Raw genomic sequence first — 27,986 nt, forward strand, 5'->3', positions numbered from 1 at the left:
CTTTTTGTCATGCTATAAGCGGCGAAAAATGGCTGCCCCCATCAAATCGTGGAGTTTACTAGGGGCATCCAAAAGAGTTATGATAAAAACAGGCTTTGAACATTTTAACAATGGTAAGCCGATGTTTTGGTCTCACACAGAGTCAGTGAGCAACTTATTTGCGGCGATCGTGTGACACTTATTTCGTAATGGGATTGATAAACAGGGCTTCCGTTAGTGATATTTTATGGAGTCCCGAGGCTGAGGATCCTAGTCCTACAATTTAAGACAACGACCCTGATATGTATATTTTGGGGGTCGAGTCTTACTGCCGATATAACGGTTCTGTGTGGTGTGTTCTGATCTCGACTAACATCGTAACGAGAAGTCAAATTTTCAGGAATATCTCGCATACGTAGTCCTACTAGTCCTACATGTAAGACATAGCACATTTTGATTTTGTTGAGGTGCTATGTCTTACTGTCCAAATAACGGCCTTGTATAGTGTGTTCCGATGTCGTTGACATCAGAATGAGTAATCAAAGTTTCAGGAACATCTCACACATTTTATAGCCTATATCGACATTTTTCCACTAATTTATGTGTAATTAATATACTTACTGTGCTGTCTTTATCCTGGTGGAATGAAAATATGACACTAGCGAATGGATGCATTTTCACGTTCCATTGACATACATTTGAATTTGTTGCAATGCAACAGTAGTCGAGGTATGCCAAAGTAAGTTTAGGTAGGTTGATGTTTAGGATATGTTTCTTGAACGAAACGAAACGTTGCTTACAGTTCAAATAGACATAAAATATTTTTTATTCATTTCGTTAAAAAATAATATTTCAACTTTATCCGATTTTGGCATTCTCGGCTTTCATTGCTTTCCAGCCCAATGAAAAGTAGGCCAAAGAATCTTGAAAACAGGCCCGTTTCTTTTGTGAGAATTTGAATTTATTAGAGAAAAGGCATCATAGTAAGTAAAGTCTGACTAAAACAATATAACTTTACTTTGTAGAAAAGCGTCATTATTTTAGTTGTCAGTTGTGTGAAATATTCCTGAAAATTTTACTTTCGTAACGATGTTAGTTGACATCAAAAACACACTACACAGCGCCATTAGTTAGGCTGTAAGACCCTGACGCCCACAACATAAATATCAGCGTAAGACCTGTCTTTTTAATTCCTACACTTTTTAATGAAACGGTGTGATTTTGTTATCCTGCCCTTGAGCTTGTATGCATGAGTAATATTGCTCAACTCCGCCTACAGTGCTTACAGTAGAGGCTATGTCCACTTCAGTTTTAGAATTTGAATCCATCCATTCCATGAGGTGGAGTGTTTGAGATAGGAACACCTGTGCATATTTATATATAATAATAATAATAATAATGTCATTACAGTGACAAATTTTGGTGGATAATGCTACTTTGATGCATACTTTCCGTTTAGCATGATAAAATGAAGCCATTTTTTAAAAAAATTATTCTAAATTAATTTATTTATTTCTGCTCTTCAGCAAATGTTTCTTATCTTATTCCAGGTTTATCTGGATTATTGTCATCATGGTCATTGCCAAAATTATTGAATTGTGTTCCTTCCTTGATCAAATGGAGACGTAATTTTGGCCAGCCAGCCCCACAAACCCATCCGCACCTTTTGAAGGAAGGAGAGGTCACCCCTGGTATCACAAAATCAGAATATGAGCATCGGAGACACATGTTAGTTAGGTCAGCTGTTAGCAGTAGTCCAGTCAAAGAATCCGTTAAAAGTCACATCATGATATTTCCATCAGCTTCAAAGACCTACATGACTAAAGACATTCCATACCCTTTTCGACAAAACACAGAATTTCTTTATCTGTGTGGATTTCAGGAACCAGACAGTGTTTTAGTTCTCGAGTGTGATATTCTAAACAAGAAAATAAATCATAAATCAGTTTTGTTTGTTCCCGGGAAAGATCCAGCAAAAGAATTATGGGATGGCCTGAGATCAGGAAACAAGGGATCATTACAAATAACAGGTGTCAGTGAAGCCTACAACACAGATGAACTTGGAAATTACTTTAATAATTATTGTAAACGCCACCAAGAATATGTTGTATGGTATTGCTTCAGTGCTCCGCCTCATAGATACTTTCATGAAGGCATAATTGGGGACTTTTTAAAGCAGAGTTATAATAAGCCAAAAGAAGACACGCGGCGAGGAGTTCAGAAGCTTCAGTTGATCAAGTCACCTGCAGAGATAGAATTAATGAAGACTTCAATAGAAATAGCTTCACAGGCCTTCCGGAATGTTATACCATTTTCCTTTTCAGGGGTATATGCCATAATGTTGCAAACATTTTGATATGCTTAAATATATGTTAATCAGACTTGTTTTAGATATGAATTGGAAGCAAATCTTGTCATTATAATTTTATAGTGTATATACTATTTTAAAAGCCATCAATTTATTTAATGTCATCAATATTGGCACTGTTATTCATGTGTCAGAACAAGAAATTATTCTCTTTGAGACACTGTTAAAACCAATTAACATTTTTTCTTTCTATCAGAGTTTAATTTCTCAGTGCTTTCAGAAGCACTCAAGAGCCGCAGTGGCCATAGAGGTTAGTTTGTTAGACTCGTGACCAGAAAGGCATGGGTTCAGATCATCCTAGTTTGGCTGTCATTGTGTTTCCCAGGACAAGACATGTGCTACCATTGCCTTGGCATATATAAACATTCATGTGATCAGTTAATGGGTCAGTTAATCGCTCTGTAAACACTTCCAAAGCATTATTGGATTTCAATTAATCAGTTATTCATTGTGCAAACACTTTCAGAGTATGAATGACTTTCAATTAATCAGTCAGTTAGTTACTCTATAAACACTACCAGAGCATGATTGGCTTTCAATTAATTAGTCAGTTCATCACTCTGTAAACATTTCCAGAGCATGGTTGGCTCTGGAATGCTCTTGTCTTTGATGCACAGTATTCTAGAGTGTATACACCATGTATGCATCAAATAACTATCCCCAGAAATCGTATGAGATTCATTTAATCATCAGATACATTTTCAAATCATAATACATTAACAATCTTTCACTGCCTTATGTGCTTGTATTGCTGTGCCATAAAACACCATCACCACTTTTCACTACCTAATGTACTTGTGTTGCTGTGCCATAAAACACCAAACACCATCACCACTTTCCACTACCTAATGTACTTGTGTTGCTGTGCCATAAAACACCAAACACCATCACCACTTTGCACTGCCTTATGTACTTGTGTTGCTGTGCCATAAAACACCAAACACCATCACCACTTTCCACTACCTAATGTACTTGTGCTGCTCTGCCATAAAACACCAAATACCATCACCACTTTTCACTACCGTATGTATTCGTGTTGTGCCCTAAAGTACCAAATACCATCATCACCTTCCACTACCTTGCAAATCCAACCATCCCAACTGAAAAGAAGCTGTTTGTTGTGTCTTGTGGCTTATTTTAGCTCTCTAATTGCTTTGATATTATCTGTTTATCAAGATGGAAGTCAGATTTAAGTAGTATTCCATTGGACTGAGGGAATGGTTCCATATTCCATCATTTGTCAGTTAATATATCTTCATGTGCTTTAACAGCTTACTTCATTTTGAAACCTTGAAAATTTCTCCAATTTTGTGCTATTTTACAAATTTCCTTGTCGTTAGCAAAATATACTTCACAGTTTTTTCTACTTGAATTTTGTACTTTTTTTAATTTATAGATGGATCATGCCTCCATCTTCAATTTAATCTGAATCTGGTGGGAATGATTCTTTGTCAGTTTCTTTGTGACAGTGTGGAATGCCAAGCTTGCAGCGCACACCCTTTAACTCCAATCCTATCTCAGAATGTCTGAATAGCAACGTTTCCTTTTCACAGCATTCGAGCAGCCTCAGGGCATATGCTTTTCCTCCATCCCTTCTGGAAAAATAACCTTCTGAGTCTAGTGGCAGAGGTAACCAGGAAATTCCTGCCATCTCCAATGTCTGCTGTATTAAATGTACATGCAGATATTCCATCCCAATGCAAAATCTGCATGCTTCACTTATCTTAAACAAGCCCTTAAAAAAAACCATTTATGAAAAGAATCAGAAATCATTTTTTGGCAAGAAGCCCCACCACTGTAAAGCTTATTAGGGTCTGTGTTGAAAGAGACATGACCCTCTTTAAAACCTCAGTCCTGCATGTCCCTTGCTTTTTGTTTTTTCTTTGTGTAGAAGTTTGCAAGATCAAAAGTCAAGAGCTACCATTCCATGATTTAAGACATGTTTTGTAATCATGAATGGAGAATGTAGGCCAGAACAAACACCTCTCTGGCTAAGCCAATTCTGAGTTTTTGTAGCTTAAGGATATTGCTCTTTATCCAAAATGGGACCTGACATGAGTTCTGATATAGTTAAATTAAACATCCTCAGAACTACCTTCCAAAGCCTCACTGGCTCACCTTTCGTTTAATTCCTGCATTCTTGTCCCCTAGCTTTAGCAGTGGAATTAATGCCTTATTAGTCAATATAGACCTCTTGCAGTTCTGCCATGACAGTTTGGTTTCTCTCATGACAGCCCCTATTTTCATTGCCAAAAACAGGTTCCCAGTCATGGAAAGTGAGTTTTATTTTGAGACCCTTGTGTTCAAATAGTCCCTTCTCAGCAATGTCTTCACGACCATGTCAGAGTGCTGAAGTATACTGAACCAAAGAAAAGAGTGAAACTTCCTTTGTTTTCACCTTCCAGTGAAGGAACAGACACTATTTCCACTGAAGCTGTTTCATCAAGGATTTACTGTCTTTTATTTTTTAGCCAGCAAAGATTTAACTGAAGTTTTTGTGACTTTCTTGCACATATTAGCTCATTTAAGTGAAACTGCACAATGGCTGATATTATTTAAGTCTTTGCATGGAGATCTAATACCAGTCTATAGTAGCCTTTGAATAGATGTCTTATAACAGTCTATAATAGCCTTTCAGTAGAGGTCTAATACCAGTCTATAGTAGCCTTTGAATAGATGTCTTATAACAGTCTATAATAGTAGAGGTCTAATAACAGTCTATAGTATCCTTTGAACAGAGGTCTGATAACAGTCTATAGTAGCCTTTCAATAGAGTTCTGATAACAGTCTATAGTGGCATTTGAATAGAGGTCTGATAACAGTCTATAGTAACCTTTGAACAGAGTTCTGATAACAGTCTATAATAGCCTTTGAATAGATGTCTGATAAAAGTCTATAGTAGCCTTTGAATAGAGGTCTGATAAAAGTCTATAGTAGCCTTTGAATAGAGGTCTGATAAAAGTCTATAGTAGCCTTTAAATAGAGGTCTCATAACAGTCTATAGTAGCCTTTGAATAGAGTTCTGATAACAGTCTATAGTAGCCTTTGAATAGAAGTATGGTAACAGTCTATAGTAGCCTTTCAATAGATGTCTGATAAAAGTCTATAGTAGCCTTTGAATAGAGGTCTGACAACAGTCTATAGTAGCCTTTTAATAGAGGTCTGATAACAGTCTATAGTAGCCTTTGAATAGAGGTCTCATAACAGTCTATAGTAGCCTTTAAATAGAAGTATGGTAACAGTCTATAGTAGCCTTTGAATAGAAGTATGGTAACAGTCTATAGTAGCATTAAAGTGAAATTCTGTAAGACTAATATTATTAAACCCCATGGATGGAGACCTAATATGAGAGACATTGCATCTCAACCAGTTAAGATCCTTATCAGCAGATAACCAGGCTACCTTCCTATGTCTCCTAGCAGCTTCATAATGACAGCTGTTGCTCATATATTAGGAGACTGAAGGTGTAGCCAAATTTTATTGCAAAGGGACGTAACTCTTTCCACGTCAAATATATTCTCTGAGCTTATTACTAGTAATATATTTGAATATGGCTCCAGATTTTGAAATATATTATGGTTCTTCAGTAATACTTGCATCATCATGATACTAAGTTATGCATGCAGTTATATTCAGGAATAACATTAACATTCACTCCAATAATAATTGAAATATTTTGGAATTTTGCACCATGGCTACATTCCAAGGGGAGACAATTCACTTTTGTCATCTTTCTTGGTAATGGGGCGCTCACCAGTTATTATGTCCTTTTGAGAGAGTGACGTATGTAAGGTGAAGTTGTTTGCATTTAAAACATGCACAATGGAGAGAATGGTGGCATACCTCTATGCTACATTAATGTAATGTGGATGATATTTCTTTGGAAATTGTACATGATATAAACACACTGCTAACTAAAATGAATGCTCCCTTGTGCTAAAAAATGAGCCTGAATTAGTCTAAAGTACACTATCCATAGCAGCTATTAAAATATGGAAAATTAATTTAGCCAGACTAGACAATACCAGCTTCTGAAAGTGCAATGAATGAATTACCAAATGTATCAAACGTAAAAAAAAAAGTTATCGGCTCTTTTTTATACAATTTACCTCAGAAGTTCAGGAAGTGAAAATGACCAAGTGGAGCTAGCACTTTTTTGAAAGGTGCACATCTGGAGTAAGGCCAAGCTGTATACTCTATAAACCCATATTACACCCATCAATCATATACCAAAATAAAGGGAATTAAAGGTTCTTTGAATTATACCTAAGATATACAAAGTCTTTTTTAAATAGCCAGTATAACCAGTGTGGAAAGCTGGAGAAATTATTTTTCTTTAAAATCCTACCCCTATGCAAAATACAAAACTGTAGAGCGCCACCTAAGCAGAAATTATATTAGCACTTGTGCTAAAATAAGCCAATGATGATAACGTCTATTGGTTGTGAGGGTTGGATTTGTACGGGACGCCTAATTTATTGTGATCATGTAAGCATTATCAGATAATCATCACAGTGGCCATCATGAAAATCTTGTTATTACTAATCCTTCTAAATGGCCGGTCATATTAACATGCAGCTTTCCTCAGACTTCTTACGTCTGATTGGTCTCATATGAAAATGGTGCTGATCTGACATTCAATATTGCCACCATGGCAGCCATCTTATAAATCTTGTTATTGCTACTCCTCCTAAATGAAAAGATATTTGAAAATCAGATTTTCACCAGAATACATCTTATTGTGTCTAGTTTGTCTTAAATAAAAATTTTGCCAATCTGACTTGCAATATGGCCACAATAATAATAATAATAATAATAATAATAATAATGTTATATTTAATGAGGGTAACCCATTTAGTTAAATACAACTAATCTCCCATGCCAGACATCTTGAAAATCTTTTTATCACCACTCCTCCTGACTGAAAGCTAATATTGACATGGGATTTTCACCAGAATTATTTTCATATCTGCTTGGTTCTAAATGAAAATGGTGTCATTCTAATCTCAAATATGGCAACCATGGCAGCTATTTTACAAATTTTCTTGTCACTCCTTATCTCAGGTTTTCACCAGAAGACTTCTTATGCTGTATACTTGGTCCTGAATGAAAATTATAGATGTGAAATCTAATATGAGTCCCATGGCAGCCATCTTGAAAATCTTGTTGTCACTGATTCTCCTGAATTAATGGATGTTCTTATTGGCATGGGGTTTCACTAAGTTCTTCTAAATGAAAATTATGTTCACTTGTAGGGACTCCAGATGACAAAATCAGCATGCAACTTGGATTGTTTTCTCTGTGCCTGTATAAAATAAACCAGCATTATAAGTAATACAATATTATAGATACTGTTCATTCCACCTATTTGTTGTAGAGACTTTATATTTGCAGCCATTCATTATTTCAGATCAATGAACATCACCTTTATGCAAAGATGGACTTCGAATGTAGAATACGTGATGCACAAATCTTGGCCTATCCTCCAGTTGTTGCAGGTATAATTGTACAACCTAGTATGTAATTATCCCTACATGCTTTTTCAGGGCATGGGAGAGATCATGAAACCATCCATCTGTGTATCCATTTATTAGTATTTCCCTATCATCGCCTGAACCCTCTTTATGGAATTTCAGTAAACTTTGTATTTTACCAGTCCATACAGAAAAGATCTGCAAGAGGTTTGGCTCACATGCCTATGGTCTTGTTTGATCAGGACATAATTAGTTCTGAAGGTTAATTTACATGTTCAAAAACAACAACAAAACCCAAAGTAAATGCCTTAAAGTGTTGGACAAATATACTTGCATAATGCCTGCAACAAGCTTAAAATACATGAATCACTGACTTTTAAGTCCTAACCTAGCTTCTACCTAACCATTATACTGGACAATAAAACTGACAGGCCATTTTTCAGGTCCAGTAAAATGTACCAAGCTTGCTAACTCGGAAGGTCTGTCAAAGATTGTTTTGATGCATGTTGCCAATTTCAAAGTGACCAGGTGATAATAAGTTGAAAAGTTTCTGTGTAAGGATGGCACTTGAAATATTCTACCCATTAATCTGTACCAATTTACCTATATATAAATATCACCCATATACTGTACAGCTCGTGTAACTTTTGGTTCTTCCACACATTGCTGGATAGCAGCTAATCCTCTGCATGCTCACTTTGCATTGTAGCTCCATGCTGGATGGGGTCAGTACCTACAGTCAGCATTGTTCCTGTGAAGACACATCTAGTGCAACTCCACCATGGAGGGGGCTAGTCAACATTATCCTATGGACTGACATTTGAATAGTTAATACACGGAATGATTTAGAATTGGATACCATTTGAAAAATTAGCCTTCTTTATGTCCATTATATATTTGGACCAAAAGAAAATAATTCTTGAGTCTTTTTATATTTAGCACATGTGTGTTTAAAAAAAGTTGATTGGCTTCTGTGCAGTACTTCTTCTTGCAGTTATTGCTCATAAACAATTTTTTAATGTGATTTCCTAATTCAGTTTAAATAATGTGCCAGTAGCCCAAGAATTTTACACCATGATCAGTGGAAAAACATGATCACTGACTCTTCTAGGAATGTTTTATTTTATTTAAAGAAATTAAAGCAATGCCCTGATTTGATGATATGCACACCCTTCAGCTTTTCTTGAACAGCATACATTTTTCCTATTGTTACAAAGGAACAGTAATTCTCTGATATATGGACCGTTAAATTCCAAAGAGTAACCATTTACTTGAGAAGCAAAGGAAATTCAAACACTAAATTTACACTGGAATGCAAACCACATGCTTAGTCCTTAAGTAGAAATGTCATCTTGCATTGTCAGCAACAGGTTGAACATAACTTTGAGCCAACTCTGTTCTGATGCAATATGGCTTACCACATGTGTAGAATAAGGATCCAAGCATTTAATTTCAAGAGTGTTGGGGGGTGTCTTTCCAACCTGGATATTGTTTTATTCCATTTGAAGATATAACAAATTTTGTCAAGTAAAATGAATATAAAAGGTTGTTTTGCCACAAAACAGTCCCATTTTCATCCTACCCACCCCCCTTTAAAAGCTAAATGGTTCTGTGTGTAAGAGACTTGACTTCATAAGACATTCTGCAGAAATTGAAGCAATAACCATTGTCAACACTTATAAAATATTGACAAGAATTAGCATGAAAAGAGGGTACCAATTTTGGCTTGGGAAAGGTATCATTTATATTGCACAAAGCCATCCGATTTGAAGTCTTGTATTTAACAGCCCAAATTATAACCCACCAATTAACATCAGAAGTTTGTTAATTGTCTTCAATTAAATTTATTGCAATAATGAAAAATAATGAGGGAAAATTATCATGATTCCATGATTACTGGTAATCTCTTTCTCTCTGTCTCTCACTCTCTCTCCCTCTCTGAAAATTAATTAGAATCAGATTTACAGATTTTATTTTCCATTAAAGAACAAACACTTTACACGATCAGTTACAGTTTGCTCACTTACATTTTCTTGCTTTTGCATAAATTATACAGTTTGATATCTCGGTATGCAAAATCTCTTTCATTTTTCTTTAGAGCGGAAAGTCCAGATCTCATTTAGTTAGCTTATTTTTTTTATAGGAAAGTTATAAAAGGAACTGTACTTTGGGTCTTCTTTTGCAAAGAAATATGTTAAGTGCATTTTGCAGGAACACACCATAGTGGTTTGTCAGCCTTGTATTCTTGTGTTGCTAACCATCCAACCCCAAACCTAACCAAATCAAACCAAATGTACATAAAATCATGTCTACTATTATGCAACAATAATAACAATTTCCTGTCCAATATCCCACATTGTTTTATGTACCTTTTATCCATTTCAAGTAAAATTTAGCTATATTATTGTCCGTTCATTGGCAATTTAACATGCAAGTCACTATTTCTTGGTGGTTCATAAATTTGAAGATTTGTTAAATTTTATTTTCAGTTGACTTTTAGCTGATAATGAAATAAAGTTTTCTTTATTCTTTTTTCATAATGTTAAGATAAACATGCACTCACTCCTATTTCAGTTGGTTTAATTTTACATCTTTTCTCAGTCATGGGTAATTTAAAATATTGGCATTCACATTTAGAGATAACTCAGAGACCTGTACACATTTTTACCACACTCTCAATTGTTCTCCATACACCACTCTCTCAATAACTCGCGCCCTGATAACTCACAAACCCACTTATAACATGGGGTCAGGTGTGGATCCCATTTTTTAAACCAGAAAATACCCTAAAAATTGATCCCTATTTGTTGAACTTAAAATCGCAGTCAAAATTGGTAATGGAAACTTTGATGTATCGCTTGTTTTATCGTTGAAAATGGTAGATAGGGCCTAAAAATTTTAATCAACACTATGAAATATCAAATTTAAAATAGGGCATACAATTTTTTACATTTTCTTTCCAAACAACATTCCTAGTACACTGCAATTAATGATATATAAGGAAATTTTGATCAATGAAAATGTCACTTACACCGAGTGGAGGCAGTACTTTAATAAATACAAATTAAATTATTTTTTATCAATTGAAATTTGTGTTCTAGTTCTATCTTTTTGTTCCTTTATTTAAAGTAATCGTCATTAATGCAATGTGTCCTCTTGAAATTAAACGTAAAATGCGTCAATCTACCATAACAGCTATGCCAGCGAGCGTTTCTCTGAGAACCTAATTAAGTGCCGACCGTGTTTGGATAACTGACTTCCAGAAGTATTTGTTGTATTGTTGCATTGAATTAAAAGCTGGCCTCCTTTGTATTATCACGTTAATTATGTCTTTTGAATCAAATAAAGGAGATGTAATAAAGGAAAAGTTAAAAGGAACGAAAATTCAACAAACTTAAAATCTAGCATCCCCGGTTGTATGTCAGGTGAACTTACTTCATTTGATCAATTGAACACTTATAAATGTTATTGTGTATGTTACATAAACTACCTTAAATTAACTGACTCTTTCATAGCTGTGATCAAAGATAACAAGTCAGCCAAGCGAAATGAGTACTTCATAAATAAAGAGCTTGATTTCACAGATATGTTCCATTGTGGGCAAGTGAGTTTCAGAGAATTCTTGAACTGGTACTTAGAGATATCTTCAAGGATGATAAGAAGTTTCATTATTACTTCCAATGAAATCATGACATGAATATTGTACTAATTGAACAATACAAAAATTGAGTTTCGACACAGATAATTGTCACATGAAAGAAATGTCGCGTGTTTTTGAAAAAAAGAAATCTTGTTTCACAGTGTATCAACAGTTAGTCTAGTTCCCTGCTCTTGGGACTCATGATTTGGCAGGATCATATTAAACACCACTATGGGAACCAGACTCGTCAAGAAAACAAAAAGCAGTGATGTAATACACAGATTTTTTCAGGTAAATGTGGTGAAATTATTCTCTGACCATATATGTATCAAAAATTATTATTTGATAAAATAAAATGGACAGTTTTTTTAAATTCATGGATTGTTGCATGACAAGCCACCTACCATTCCTTCTATATCTATATTAAAGTGGGCCATTTTGGTCAGAATATGCATTATTCTCCTCAATTTTTATTTCACAGGTTACACAACAGTGTTTATGATTGACAGATTAATGTGATTATTGTTATTAATGGTTTTATGACAGATAATGTGATTATTGTTATTAAGGGTTTTATGACAGATTAATGTGATTATTGTAATTAATGGTTTTATGACAGATTATTGCGATTATTGTTATTAATGGTTTTATGACAGATTAATGTGATTATTGTTATTAATGGTTTTATGACAGATTAATGTGATTATTATTAATGGTTTATGACAGATTAATGTGATTATTGTTATTAATGGTTTTATGACAGATTAATGTGATTATTGTTATTAAGGGTTTTATGACAGATTAATGTGATTATTATTATTAATGGTTTTATGACAGATTAATGTGATTATTATTATTAATGGTTTATGACAGATTAATGTGATTATTGTTATTAATGGTTTTATGACAGATTAATGTGATTATTTTTATTAAGGGTTTTATGACAGATTAATGTGATTATTATTGTTAATGGTTTTTAGTAGACTCCAGGCACCTCAAAATTTTTGTAATGTTTTATAACATTACTATATATCATATTTTTTAACAATACTATAAATTGCATGTTATAACATTACTATAAATCACATTTTATAACATTACTATAATCACATTTTATAACATTACTATAATCACATTTTATAAAATTACTGTAAATCTCATTTTATAATATGACTATAAATCACAATGATGTTCATGTGTTTACAGTTTGTAAAGGGAATAAAATGGATGAACTCAGACATGCATGTTTTTCTGTACAGATCAATATTTTAGAGTAACAATGATGCTGCTGCAATTCACCTGTTACTTTTATCAATACTGTTGAATTCACCTGGTATTTTTATGTATACTTGTCTAAAGATTCTTGTTTTCAGAAGTTTAATTTACAGACAGTTGGTAAGAATGGATATACGAAAGCCCATGGGAAACTCTTTTAACTTATATATCATGCACAAAATGTACGCAAGTAGCTTGATGTCCTATTTGTCGTCTACAGATGGACAACATTTGGAACCTTGCTGAAACTCAGTGTATGTATAAAAAGATGATGGAAGCACGTTCTTCTTTTCTTTCAGGATCAGTTAGGTTTCAAATTGTGCAAAACAGAATTTGACTGCATCTCCCCTAATAAAATGGAGAGATGGCATATCCTTGAAGGGAAAAACTGTTACTAACTGTGAGGTTGTAACATGTATGACTCAGGATATTTGTTGAGCTCCCCGAAAGAAAAAAGGGAAGAGCAGCACTCATCATAGATACGATAGTTTGTCTTCTAAAAGAAGGCAGCTTCTGTCGCGAAGGGCAGTAAGCTTGCTAGGTCTGAGTGTACCCACTCCCCTAAATAGGAGGGTGGGGAACCAATGATCTATGATCAAGCACAGTAATACCCCTAGTGGGAGGTAACAGAGCCCAGATATGAAGACGATTTCTGCATCCCCTTCAGGGAAGGAATAAAATTCCCATAGTACCTGAGGTCAAGGAAGGAGTAGTTCATGCAACCCCAAGAAAACTGGACATCGCTCTGACTCCTCTAGTTCCAGCATGTCTATATTGCCATTGACAATAAGTGACCAGTCATTGACCAGTCACTTATCGCTGGGTACAGATCATCTGGTTCTAGCTGAAAACCTCCAGTACCCAGGTTTCATTCACTGGTCAGTGGGGACAAGACAGCTGGTACCAGACTTCACAACATACTGAATCAAGGTCAAGCTCCAGGGATAGGTTTCCGCAACATTACCACAGAGACAGAGCCTGCTTTTATGCATGCTTCAAGGATAGGAAATTAGATTGATGTCCCTTCCTTTCCCATGTTACCATTTTCCCCTTTTGGTATGTGGAACTTCCCTTTCAAAGGAGAGAACAATTTATACTACCTTGAATTTGTCTCTCTGGTACCCTGTATGTACAGGTGACAAGGTCTAATGACCCTAAAAAGTTATGCAAGAATTTTCATCAAGGAGAGATGAGAAGAATTCTCACTCTTCTGGCTTGATACCAATTAAGAACAGCTCACATGCTTCCTTTACTGAACCACAGAATATCTTTTTCTCTAGTTCCTGACCTTCCCCCACAGAGGGATCATCCTGGATCCATTTCTCCAGTATCCTACTGAACTTTGGAACAGGAAGATGATGCTTTGTCAGTTATTGTTGATTCTCAGGAATTTACTGTAGACCAGAGGATAGTTTTCTGTCTCCACCGAGGATCTCCAAACCCTTTTCATCCAAGGAGGAGGAAACATGGTCATTTGACATGGCAGTATACAAAGTCTACACCTTTGTTCCCTTGATTTGCGCCCAAATCCCAAGTGTTCAAGTGACACAAAGATTTTTTCCCTAATGAAATGCCCAGATCAGGCTTGCTGCTGCTCTTCACTCTCCAATGGTCAGAGCAAAGATAACAAATTAATGTTGGCCTTCACTTCCCCTTGCTACAATGAGACCCTTAATATCAATAGCTTCCAACTATATCGTTTGTTCTTCTACCTGGCCAGTAAACCCACCCCTGACCCCACACCAACCCCTTAGATGCCCAGGCTCACACGTGGGGTTTGAATGGGTTCCTTTGCCGACCTTTTGGTTAAATCCTTGAGCATGTAGATTCAAAGGCCAAGTCATTCATTACCACCCATGACTTTGCAACAGCTATTAAGGGCTGTGACAAAGACTTTGAAACACTTTGTCTACAGGTGATGGCATTGTAGATGTAGCTTTCAGTTCCTTAAAGTGTTTTCTGGAACATAGAGAACATTTTCTGAAGGTTGAAACCTTATTCGGTGGTCTTATTTCCACTTTTCTTGGGATTTTAGGGACCAACAATATAGGTCCTTTGTATCAGTTGCTTGCCCATCAAAACCAGCCAGCACTCACACACAGCCAGATCTAGCCATGAGTCAGCCACAATTTGAAGGTAGCCAGAATGGGCAGACAGCTGTGGCTCAGAATAGATATTTCCCCCTAAACAAATTTCTGCTAGAGGAAACTATCAAGGAGACTACAACTTCAGTTTGGAATGCTATCAAACCAGCTGACTGGGCAGTTTCATCAAGCTTCCGTTTGGAATGCTATCAAACCAGCTGACTGGGCAGTTTCCATCAAGCTTCAGTTTGGAATGCTATCAAACCAGCTGACTGGGCAGTTTCCATCAAACTTCAGATGCATACTTCCATATCATGATTTTCCACTGAAAAAATATATTTTCATTTCTCAATTGGACAACAGGTATTTCAATTTCAGTTTTGAGCTATGCCATTTAGTCTAGCCTCAGCACCCCAGGTCTTCACCAGAGTCATAGAAATAATAGCTGCACACTTTAGTTACTTGGGGATTCTGCTAATCCATTATTTCAATGACTGGCTGCTAAAATGACCCACTCTTGGTCCTAAGCAACTGATTTTAGGAATGATTCCAAACCTAGATTAATCTGATCTCTGTTTTGAAATATAATAATTGAGTTACTTCTTAACATTATTTTAGGTAATGTTAAATGTAAATTTGACTTACCCTGTATGTGTGATAAGGTTAGCCTACTGTTGCCCAACCTTCAGGTACCAGAGCAAAATAAAGCTTTTCCAGAATTAAAGAAAAGTTATTTGCAGAGAGGTGTATTGATGAATGAAATTAGGATGAATTCAGTCTCTGAAATATATTGTAATAACTACCCCTCTGGAAAAAGATTGTAAGCATTTGGAATAATAATTAAGTCAAATACAGTAAAGTGGTTCCCCTCCCCCTCTCTGAGACCCCTGTGTAGAGTGGCCTGTTTATGATGAGAGACCACTGTGCACATCACCAAATTAGTGTTCTATCCATTGGAGGTCACCCCTCTTGTAAGACCACAAAAAATGAAGTGATGGCATCACACTGTACGCGAAAAATCAATAATTTTACAATTTATCGAATTGCTATAACTTTTATTAGCATTATGACATCATTATCATGTCATTACAATCAATAGCTACACTGTGCATGGGCACCCACAGGAATTTTTGCTGGGGGTGGGGGACATTCGGTCAGGGCCATGAGAGTTAGTATAGTAAGAAGTCTGAATCTAAAGCGTTTTAAACAGATGCTTGCGACATATTTTCAGCTTCATTTACATGGTTAAACCTGTCAGAATTTATATATATTTTTGCAGCATGATTTCCACTGGGATCACATGACTCCCCCATGACCTATGCTGCAGGCACCCATGACATTGTGTCATAACATTTAGCAATGTGACATACAAATGTCATGGAGTAAATTAATATCATTATATGGTAAATAGATTCTTAAACTTATGTTCATTTGATGTGTATGAAACTTGTTGAATAATTCAATGTGCCACTCATTCCAAACAGTTCATGGTATATACATAATGTTCAACATGTTTCATAAATTTCTTATCACATGAATTCCTTATGTAAGACACTCTCTTCATGTAACATTAATTGTGCACAAGTTCTTCCAGCATATATGATGTGCTGTTGCTGGCATAATTTGATCTCTGAGGAGAAGAAAAGAAAGTGAAAAACCTTACAGACACATACCTATGAGCATGTTGGAACTTGTAAGTGAAAACACTGTGCATGTATTTATGTAATGGATATTAATGACCATGCAGTGGAGATGAGTCTGTTCATTTGCTATTCACAGGTGGAGATCGAGCAAACATAATCCATTACGTCAACAACAATCAGCTGATTAAGGATGGAGAACTTGTATTGATGGATGCCGGGTGTGAATATCATGGCTATAGTAGTGATCTGACTAGGACGTGGCCTGTTTCAGGTAAAAGTATTGAGAACCATACTATTGATTAGAGTTTTCATTATTTAATCCAATAGTTATTGCTCATGTTTGATTGTCTTTTCCTGTCATAATATTTTTTGCAGTGATTGTTTATCCATCACTGTCCTTATCTATCAATATGGCAGATAAGAATGGGAGTAAGGCAGTGGGAATTAGTCATCTTTATGATCCTGCAAAGGACATTTTGCCAGATTTGGCTTGACCGCATTATATAAATCCAGCTCCCTTCATTTCAAACAATGCTCATATGAGTGTGAAATACAAACACGATACCAGTCAAGATTGCTTGATATACTTTGTAGAAATACAGACATTTTACTTCATGCAGTATTGTACACTTCAATAAGGCATTAGAAGGAAAGAATTAATTCTTTACTGTTTATACCACAGTAAAGCATTGACAGGAAAGAAAATAAATCTTAATACAGTACTGTATACATGACAGTAAGGAAAGAAAGAAAGATTTCATTGAACTCTCAATTGTTCGGTTCAAACTTCAAGACAGATACCAACATGGCTACCATCATGCATGTGCATCACATTTAATAATTGTCACATGGCTGCACATTGAGCGTGCAACTTTTTGTTCATGATTTAAAAGTCCAGAAGTGGGTGAAAAATAGCTCCAAAATTTAGTTATTTGCAGTTGGTTTCACCTCAGTTATCACCCCCCAACTTTTGTTGAATTCCATTAAACAATTCTTGATTTGTTTTGTTTTCATACAAACAAACACTGAGTGGAATAAGTAAAGAACCTCTTCTGTTGTTGTTGTTGTTGTGTGGTTTAACGCCATTTTTCTGCACACGATAGGCTGTGCATGGAGGCCAGTGTTAATGGTGGAGGAAGAACCCGGGAAAACCCTGAGAAGAACCACCGGCCCACGAGAAGCTATGGCAAGCTTTCTTACACCGAATCCTAGACTCGAACCCACGCAGACAGAGGTGAGATGGCAGTGATCCATAACGGAGAGCGCTTTAGACCACTCGGCCACTCGGGGCCCCAGAACCTCTTCTGTAGCAGTTTGTGCAAAAATGAGTTTATTTTGTTCACATGCAAACAAAGATCAGACTAGTTAAATTATCATTGGTAATTAGTGTAAAAAGGAGCTCAAGCAAATGCTGAAATGGGCGTTTTCTCCTCCATTGATCTAAGATTAAATCCATTTAGACTTTTTTCATTAAAATAGAGGAGACAAGACAAACAGTATTGCTAGTTTTGGTGGACACTACATACACCAGGTCAGTTTTGGATGAATTTTATTTTTACATGATAATCAAGTTACACTCAAAACTTTTTAATGCAGCACTTTTATTCCCTTGGCTTTCATAAGGATTAATGTGATGGGGTATTGTTTTTTTTTATAGGATTCATGAGGAATCCAGATTTAATAAATCACTGTAAAGAACTCTACAAATCAAACAAATTTAATAAACACAACATTTTACAACTTGAGCAAGCATTACTAATGATCATTAGAATTTTATTGATGTTAGAATTTTGTGATGAGAAAGATTTGTTTGTGCAGGTGACTATCCAGATACCCGATAATTTGTTTTGTGTGATTTTCCCTCTTTCAGTGATTAATATGTTACTATGTAAGTATGGGCATTGGAAAGCCCCATCTAACATGAACCCCACCTGTCTGTTGTGCACTGTTTGTGTACAAAAAAATGGATGTATGCTCTCTTGTTCCTGGACAGGTCATGTGTGGAAAGTTGCTTTAAGGACATCTAGAGACAGAGATTAGATTGATATCATCTGCTGTCCCTTCATTATGAAAACATTTAATCCCAACTGGAGATGGGGACCTATTATTGGAGAGTGAGTCCCCATCCCCCTCTCCCATTTGCCTTGGAGGACAGCTAGTTATTTTAGTCCCATATTAGTTATGGGATGATGGGAACCACATGTTCCTGTCTCAGTTTCCAGAGAAGGGTACCAGAAAGGACAGTCTTGCCTTGCCTCAGGAGCCGGCTTAGATGACAATGCCTTATCCATCATGGTGAATTCAAATGAGTTACCAGAGGAACTATTGCCGACAGTTCCTTTCTGTCCATTTCCTGGGGCTACCTCTCCAGATCATCTTTTATTCCCATGCTCTTTGTTGGTCTGGAAATTTACACAGAAATTTTCCTAGGGCCGGAGACTGCTCTGGTGACAGCCCCATTCAGTCTCTTGAAGGTGGAACCATTTATGCAGTGGCACTTGTTGCTGGCAGCATTTAGCAAAGACGTCATGTGCTTTAGACAGAGTTTGTAAACCTCCACAGAGAAGTTACCATAGTTAAGGTCTAGCTGAACCACCCTAAATGAAACTGGTGCTGATCTGAGCTTCATTGTAGCCACCACAGCAGTTATCTTGAAAATCTTGTTATTGCTGCTGCTTCTGAACACCAAGTCAAATTGAAATGTTTTTTTCTCTTTCAAACCGACTTCTTGTTATGTCTAGTTGATCCTAAAATAAAAATGGTGTCACTAGCACATCCAATAAGGCTCTCACACCTGCCACCTTGAGAATCTTGTTATTGCTACTCCATCTGAATGAATGATCATATCAGCATGGGTTTTTCACACAAAGATTTCTAGTGCTGTCTGGTTGGCCCTAAATGAAAATGTTACACCTCTGACTGCCAGTATGGCCACCACAGTAACTACCTGGAAAATCTTATTATTACTTCTTCTTCTAGATGGCCAGTCAATATGTGCCTTCACCAGACTTAGCTGGTCCTAAATGGAAATTGTGAGCACCTGATACCCACTATGGCCACCGTGGTAGCCATCTTGAAAATCTTGTTGTTTTTTCTCCTCCAAAATGAAAAGTCATATCAACATGGGGTTTTCACCAGGAGACTTTGTTGGTTCTAATTTTCTTTAAAAAATGAAGATGGTTATTAATTAATATTCATCAGGTTAATCTCATTCATCTAATCCTGTGGAGTCTCACATCCCCTAAATTCTCCAAAGCTATGAATACTCTCAATACTTTGATTATTTCAATTGTTTGTTCTCATTTCAGGTAGGTTTACTTCAAGTCAAAGGGCGCTGTATGATTCCATTCTACATGTGCAGGAATTATGTATCTCCATGTGCACATCAGACTTCTCACTTGATGACATTTACTTCCATATGTTACATCTTTTGGGTATAGAGTTACAGAAACTGGGATTGGTCCCTGCCAGTTTGACTAAGGACCAACTGATTGTGGTAAGTACTATCAATATCTGTAATGAAATAATTTGTTTAATATGACTACCTTATTTCTTGTAGTATTGTTTTCTCTTTTAAGGTTACATACAGTTTTTTTGGTAATAATTTTTTTTCATATGTAGACAGTTGTTTTAAAAGTGAATTTTTTTGTTATTTTCATACAAATCAACTCAAAAGTCAAAACTTTTAAGAATAAAATTACATGTACAAAAAGGCTGATCTTCACTGAAAATCTGTTTTGATCTCTCTTATTATAAGTTAGTTATTGCCTTTTTTCACAAGACATGATGATTTTATATACTTGAGCATTGTGTTAAAAAAATGAAAGCCCCTTTTAAGTGAAAACAGTGAGGCAAACAATCAGAATTTAATGAACTTTCCATTTAAATTGTGATTTTTGGAGATGTGAATAAGTACGTCTGGTTTTAGATTGATTTCTTTCATATGTTTACAAAAGATAAATTGAATAATGTAAAAACATCTTTTCCACTTAAACTTCCTTTAATATGGAAATCCTTTTAAAATAATTGGCGGTCAGCACACTTTGTTTTGACATTTAGTCTTCTCTCAAAGATCAAAGCAATATACTTGAAGAAGTTACGATACTTGCAACATTGACGAAAGTTGCTGAAAAGAATGAAAACAGAGACAACACTGCGATTTAAATAGGATTTTGCAGTGGTGTGTCATATATCTTCGTTTCACTTGTTCCTCAACACTAATCAGATTAAAGTATTTTTTTTATAAAATTTTAGAACTTCCAAACAGAACAAGAATTAAAAAAATTATGAGTGAAGTACCATCAAAGTTATGTTCTATGCAAATCATGAGATTTGAAAAAATGCATGGAGACAGTCAGTGAGAGAGAGAATGGACAAGTTTCACGACATAATTTATGGTTTGACAAGATTACAAAATACTAAATTACAAGATAATTTTAATGTTCTTCCCATTTTAATAAATTGTAAAACTTTGTTCTTTGGAGGATTTTTCTACAACCAATAACCAATCTTGCTTGTGTTAATCAGATAGGACATTTAACCATTCATCATATAACTCTACCATTTTTGAAGAATTGTCTTTATACGTGTTATCAGTTTCAAAGATTACTTTGTCCGTGAATGCCATTGTTGATTGCACAGTCGTTGGAAGTGATTATCGGTGCTAAAGAGCTTCCCTCTCAAGCTTCCAAAAGGGTCTATTAATGATGGAAGGTGCTTTCAAATTTTTTTGTAGAAATGAAACTACTGAGGTAATTCTCCCTGTCTTAAAATCTTTCTGGAACCATTCAAACCAAAATGATATTGAAGACTTGAAAGGCTACAATTTAACACCACTTGTGGTGCAGGAGATGTGACTCAATGAAACAATGAAAATCTCTATGTGTAAGAAATATGACATCACCTTATCATCACAGTCACCAAAGACAGCTAATCTCATCAGCCAATCAAATCACTTTTCCAGTTTTTTACAATCTCATTTCTGACATTAAGAGAAAAAGTTAATTTATTACCAGACCAGACCTCACAGAGCCGCACAAGAGTCTGGTTGAATCTAAGTTCAGTCACCAAATTTATAACCAGTCTCATAGTAGCTTTTGGATACATTAGTTTGTAATTGTGTCAAATAAATTTGTGTTCAACAACAAATTCACAAAAACCAAATACATGTAATTTTTAGGTGGAAAACAAACTTTAAATTTTAACAATCTTTTCCACAGAAAGCTCGAGCATTTTGTCCACACCATGTTAGTCATTATCTGGGAATGGATATCCACGATACAGCAGATATTTCCCGCAGCATCAAATTACAAGATGGCATGGTAGTCACCATCGAACCTGGTAAGTTTTTGTCTGCTTTGAATAGGATATACGCTGTCAACCTTCGATTCTTAATCATTGAATTTTTGGTCATGCCTATCTTGTGCTAAATTCAGACAGCTCAGAAGGCTTCTGCAAAATTTGTGAACACTTAATTGCAAATAAGGAAGGTTCTCATAGCTAGTCTCAAAATAAAAATGCCTTCTTAGGGGTGCAGAATTTTTAAAACATGGCAAAAATGTTCTTTGCTTCATAGCTTTGCAGGCTACCAACTAATTTGTAGCTTTCCAAAAGAGGTTATGGGATGGTCTTTTGTCCATCCATTTGGTATTGATACTCATCCTAAACTACTTGGAGATTTACCATGAAACTTTGCACACACATTTATCCCATGGTCTAGTTGATCCAAAATTAAAATGGTGCCACACAGACATCCAGTGTGGACACCACAGAAGCCATCTACTCCACCTGAAAGAATGGTAATATCAACATGGGGTTTTCACTGAAATACTTTTTATGATGTCTAGTTGCCCTAAAAAAAACCTGTGCTGATCCAACATATTGTCATGGAGTGTTCACCAGAAGACTTACTATGATGTCTAGTTGATCCTTAATGAAAATGGTTCCAACCCAATCTTGTCGTGGAGTGTTCACCAGAAGACTTACTATGATGTCTAGTTGATCCTACATGAAAATGGTTCCAACCTGATCTTGTCAGTACTCCTGAATGGATAGCCATATCAACATCTGATGTTCAATATGGCCACCATTATGACCATCTTGACAATCTTGTTATTACTGGTTGGAATTCTCAGTGAAACATAATTTACCAAAAAATGTGCTTTTTATCAATTTATTAAGTTTATTATTGGGGATCAAACCCAAACACAATGTCCAGAATTCACTGCAGTTTAGTGGCACTACTAAAGTATGCTCAGTTACCAGCTACTGTTTATATGTATATCATGTCAACCAATGGGAACCATACAAACAATTCACTGCTAACAGAAAGCATATCGTTATCACACTTCCTTTGTCCTTGTTCACAATACTGCAGCTAATGTATCACATTTCCTGAAGTATTTCACAATAAATCAGATGAAATTGCTAATGTGTGGTGTCAAGCCATGACAATTTATAAATTGTATCCCAAACTAAAACTCTCTAATGGTTGTTCAAGAAAAATAATACCAAAGAGGGTCAGAATGCCATATTAATTTGTATCTCTTGGTAGTTTGGGTCAATGTCATTTTTATTATCATTGTTGAATGTAATTTTCAAAGAAAATTATCATGATGGTTGGTGCCTTTCGGTATATTACACTGTATGTTGGAAAATATATTACTTTTTCTGACTACCTTTGAAGTTACACAATTAATGAACATTCACAAAAGGCACTTGTTTCAGTCAATATGTAAGGGAGAACTTATAATAGTACCTTATCCCCTACTTTCAATCAACACAAGTGGACTATCAAGCACAGGTAGAAATAAGACACTTTGCTGATTCCAATGCAAAGTTTTTATACCATTGGTGTGTTTAGCAACTTATCTTACATCACTTTAAAGAAGACATTCCAAACATTTTCTGACCAATCTAGTGGCTTATTGGTTAGAGTGTCAGCCTCAGATGCTGGAGGTCATGGGTTCAATCCCTGGCCGAGTCATACCAAAGACTAACAAAAATGATACTAACAGCTGCCTTGCTTGGCGCTCAGCATTAAGAGGTTAGTGTGAGGACTGGTCAGCCTGGTGTCAGGATAATGTGACTGGGTGGGACATCATGCTACATGTCTGCGGCATGATGCCCCAGTGCTAGACATCGCTATAAACTATCACACTGCACTCATCATAGCTACTTTAAAAATCCAAATCACACACACACACACACACACACACAAACATTTTCCCCAAGACTATGCAAAAATTGTACCTTGCTGGTCATTTAATGAATACTTTTACGTATCTTAAATCCAGTTTGCAAGGTATATGCTTCCAATATGTCACACACTGAATAGCTGTGATTACTTGTGATTGGACTGGAATAGAAAGGTAACAAACAGTTACATCGTATTCTGTTCAAGCTGTGAGATTGGGCCCCGAGTGGCCGAATGGTATAAAGCGCTCTCTGTTATGGATCACTGCCATCTCACATCTGTCTGCGTGGGTTCGAGTCTTGGATTCAGCCAATGTGGGTATGTGAGAAAGCTTGCCAGTAGCTTCTCATGGGTCGGTGGTTCTTTCCGGGGTTTTCCCAGGTTCTTCCTCCACCATTAATACTGGCCGCCATGTTTAGCCTATCTTGTGCTGACAAATGGCATTAAACCCTAGAACAACAACAACAACAACACTGTTAAAAATCACAGCATATATGACAATAAGTAATTCTCTGGAATCCAGGAAAAGCAAGGTACTTGAATCAAAATAGGTTCTGGAATGTACTTTACCAAGGATCAATCGACAGCTTTCTAACAGTAACACAAGAAAGAATGAAAACAACAAATTTTGAAAAATATAATAATTTTTTTCCCTGGGAAAATTCTATAAAAAAGAAAATATATAAACTTACGGTTTTATAGAATCAAATCTAAAGATGATCCAAGAATAATCTACAAATAAAATTTTAGAAGTCCTGATAACAAAATTTTCTACTGATTTCAAGTTCTAGTCCCGACAAAGAATCCAAGATGGAAGATGATGACTTATGATGTAACCTGTAATGTTGAAGTCTACGGTTCCTTTTAGAAACAAGAAATATCACTCTGGTTTTGGAAATCTGAATAGATTTTTATAAAAGTTGTCCTTGTTCAAGAATTTCATATGAGCACACTATTTTCGAGGAAAAAAGAATTAATCCTTTTGATTCCAAGTATTAAATTTTAACTCCAAACAACACAACACCTTCCAGTGTAAAGAAAAAGCCCGACTGGGTTTACTTCTCTAATATGATGGTTTAAAACTTGAATTTTATGCCCCAGATAAGGGTCACATGGTCATGTTTATATATATAAAAAAAATCACATAACCCCTGTATGTCCTTGATAAGACGCATCTTAAACCATGTAGTCCCATCATGACCTCGACAACAACCAATCATTTTAAAATAAAAAAAGAACTTATTTATGTGGTTGCTACTACTTTTGAATCAAGGTCAGGATCTAGGTCAACACTTGCTGTTTACGAAAACAAATAGTCACGGTCAAACTATTTTCTGAAAAGTATCATCTCCAGTGAATAAATTTACATTACAATAGCATGTAATGAAAAATTAAAAAAAATTAAAACTGCTGACAAACTAACAATTAAATTGAAATAAATATATATTATATCAGAGATAATTAAATCAAATATACATAACAGTACTGACTGTGTTTGAAATGGGTGTTGTAAATAATATTCCTTGTTTACTGTCAGACAGAAATGAGTAGCAGCAGATACACCACATGGCAATAGAAAAGTGGGCAGGATTAGTCAATAGTCATTTAGTCAGGATTGTCAATTGTCATAAGAGACTGAATGACATAGTTCCTTTCTTCTGAGGTATTGAAATTTAGTTTATGGGTAATGCAGGATGCATGTGCCATGGAAAAGTTTCTAAAATTTTCTGAGTATTTGATGTCGGGTGTAAATGGTAATGGTATGTTTTTGATGGCATTTACATCAACACAGTAAAGATTTTGGTAAATGTTTTTCATTTGACTAACTCTTAATAGATTCTTATCACACTTGGCATGAATCATCATGAAGTTAAGACAGCGTTTTCTCTGACATGATAAACAACCAGGTGGCAAAGTGGTCAAAAGTGCTCACCTTTACTGATCACTCTCACCTTTACTGATCACTCTCCCTCTCACTTCTATCCATGTGGGTTCGAGTCTTGGGCTTGGTCCATTGTGGGTATGTGGGAAAGCTTGCCAGTACCTTGCTTGTTGGTTCTTACCAGTGTTTTCCGGGGTTCTTCCTCCACCAGATAGATTGGCAGCCATGTATAGCTTATCATGTGCTGAAAAATGGAGTTAAACCCAGAACAACAACAACAGCCATCATTTATAACAGTTAATGCCCATTCTCATTTATAGCTGTAGATAGTGTATGACAGAATTTTGTAAGTGAAGCTACACTTGCAATTTTTAATTGCTTGGAAATTTACTACTTATTGTGGACATCATCAGAAGTTATTTAGAAGAGATATGCACTTTTTTATTATAGATTTACCTCCATCTTGGAGCAAGGGTGGGAAGCAGAGTATATTTACATGCTTACCATTTAGTTTGTTAGTGGATTGATCTGAAACTTAATACATATTATGGCCATCATCAGAAAATATGCATGCAGGCCAATCATTGTGCTTGCACTATTTTCAGAAGAGTTATTTGCCCCTTTTGACACTTCATAAATCAATAGGAAGGGGTAGGATGCAGGAGGGGTGCAAGTACACTGTATATTTATGTTCAAATTGCTCACCATTCCTTTAGTTTAAAATGATTTCTTTAATTTGCAGGAGTTTACATCCCCAAAAACAGTATGGATGTACCAGACGAATTTAAAGGCATTGGAATTCGGATTGAAGATGATATTCTGATTACCTCTTCAGAGCCTGTTGTTCTGTCAGCCAACTGTCCAAAACATGCAGATGAGATTGAGGCTTTATTCAGACATTGATTATTATCCATTGTTTTTTTATGGAATCGCTCCTGTTTGGTTTCACAAACAATCAGCCATGTTGAAGGCCATCATATCTCCCCCTCCATCAAAGTTCAGAGGGAATATAAAATTGTTAGCATTTATGTGTTTTTTCTTTTGTACTGCCCTCAGTATCTTAGATCCTACTTTGCTTACATTTATAAAAAAATTAGCTTATGGAATGATGTCAAGAGTAGTAACTCATCATTGCCAGAATTAGGTTGATGTGACCTGTTTTTCAAGCTTGAGTGACTTTTGTATTTTCAGCCATTCATTCATTATGCCCTCAATATCTTGGGTGCCTTTTTCAGGCCTGCCAACCCTCATGATTTTGGTATGAATTTCACAACTCTCAATAGCAACTCATGGATTTATGCCGCATGCCAAAAAATCACAAATTCCTGAATTCTCAATCAGCTAAATAATGAATAAAGTAAATTTTATCTCATTAAGTGCTAGTCAAAATGGCAGCGGTGGTCGCTGATACTCATAACAGTCCTGTATTACTAGTCATGATATTAATAGCACTATATTCAATTGTTACAGTTTGCCCTGTATCGAGCATTGTAAATTATTAAATCTATATTTAGAAACAAAGTTTTACAAATAATCGTGAAGAAAACCATGGCCCAGCTGATTTATTTTTAAACATTTTAAACAAACACCAAATGAAGACAGCTTTTTCAAGTGTAAGAATTTTTTAGATATTGAAAGATTAGCATGTATTGCAATTTTCCACACGTGCCGACACCACTAATCGTTGATCATTTGACGTTTCATCTTATGGATTAATACCATTTCGTAATTAAGCTACACTGTTTTCACCTGCACAGAAGATATATGTATTCCACAAAAAGTGAAATTTAGATTGGAGTACACCAAATGTTGGCCTTGCATTCAGCCCTCAAACATCGATATACATTATGCTTTTTGTACAGTAGTATGCCACGAATTTTAGAATTGGGAATGTGCTCAAAGGCTCATATTGTTGCTTACAATTTACCTGTCATACATGTAGTATATAATAATATTAGTATATACTACATGTATGACAGATAAATTGTAAGCAGCAATACAAACCCCTGTGGGCATGTGACAGAATGATGGGAAAAAGCACACAGCTTGAAAAAGCACAAAGATATTGGAAAAATGAAGAGCACCAGCAGATTTCAGTTATGGAGCACATGAAGCCACCTACTCAACTCCTGCAAACTACCAATGCTGATTCGTGAGTTTGTGAGTTTTCTTATTGAACATAACCTGCCTTTCTCAGAGATCAGCAACAGTGATAGTGAAAGAGTATTTCATATTGTAAGGGAAAAAGACAAACTTTACTACCTCCTTATGTGCTGAAAATTTACACCAAGATTTTTTAAAAATCCAAGTTTGCAATATTGGCAAAGCCATACACAATCCCAGAATAAACTTTTTACATGTTTTTTTTCATACTTTTAAGAAGAAAAAGCTATTTTTTTGTGTACATATAAAATTATAAAAATTTCAGGAGCCACACCACAGTTGT

At 35.7% G+C, this 27,986-nt stretch overlaps 1 protein-coding gene across 1 annotated transcript; it reads left to right on the forward strand.

Moving 5' to 3' along the window:
- Positions 1-7: 7 nt before the first annotated feature.
- LOC149797954 (xaa-Pro aminopeptidase 3-like) lies at positions 8-26,564 on the forward strand. Its single transcript, XM_089963023.1, has 7 exons — positions 8-113; positions 1,530-2,305; positions 7,758-7,845; positions 16,600-16,734; positions 19,772-19,959; positions 21,683-21,803; positions 26,283-26,564. Exons 1-7 carry the CDS (start codon positions 29-31, stop codon positions 26,441-26,443), a joined length of 1,554 nt encoding a protein of 517 aa, XP_089819149.1. The 5' UTR covers positions 8-28; the 3' UTR covers positions 26,444-26,564.
- The last annotated feature ends 1,422 nt before the right edge of the window (positions 26,565-27,986 follow it).

This window comes from Sinohyriopsis cumingii, chromosome 6 (genome assembly GCF_028554795.1).
Source record: "Sinohyriopsis cumingii isolate HCF-2022 chromosome 6, ASM2855479v2, whole genome shotgun sequence".
NCBI classification, from domain to species: domain Eukaryota; kingdom Metazoa; phylum Mollusca; class Bivalvia; order Unionida; family Unionidae; genus Sinohyriopsis; species Sinohyriopsis cumingii.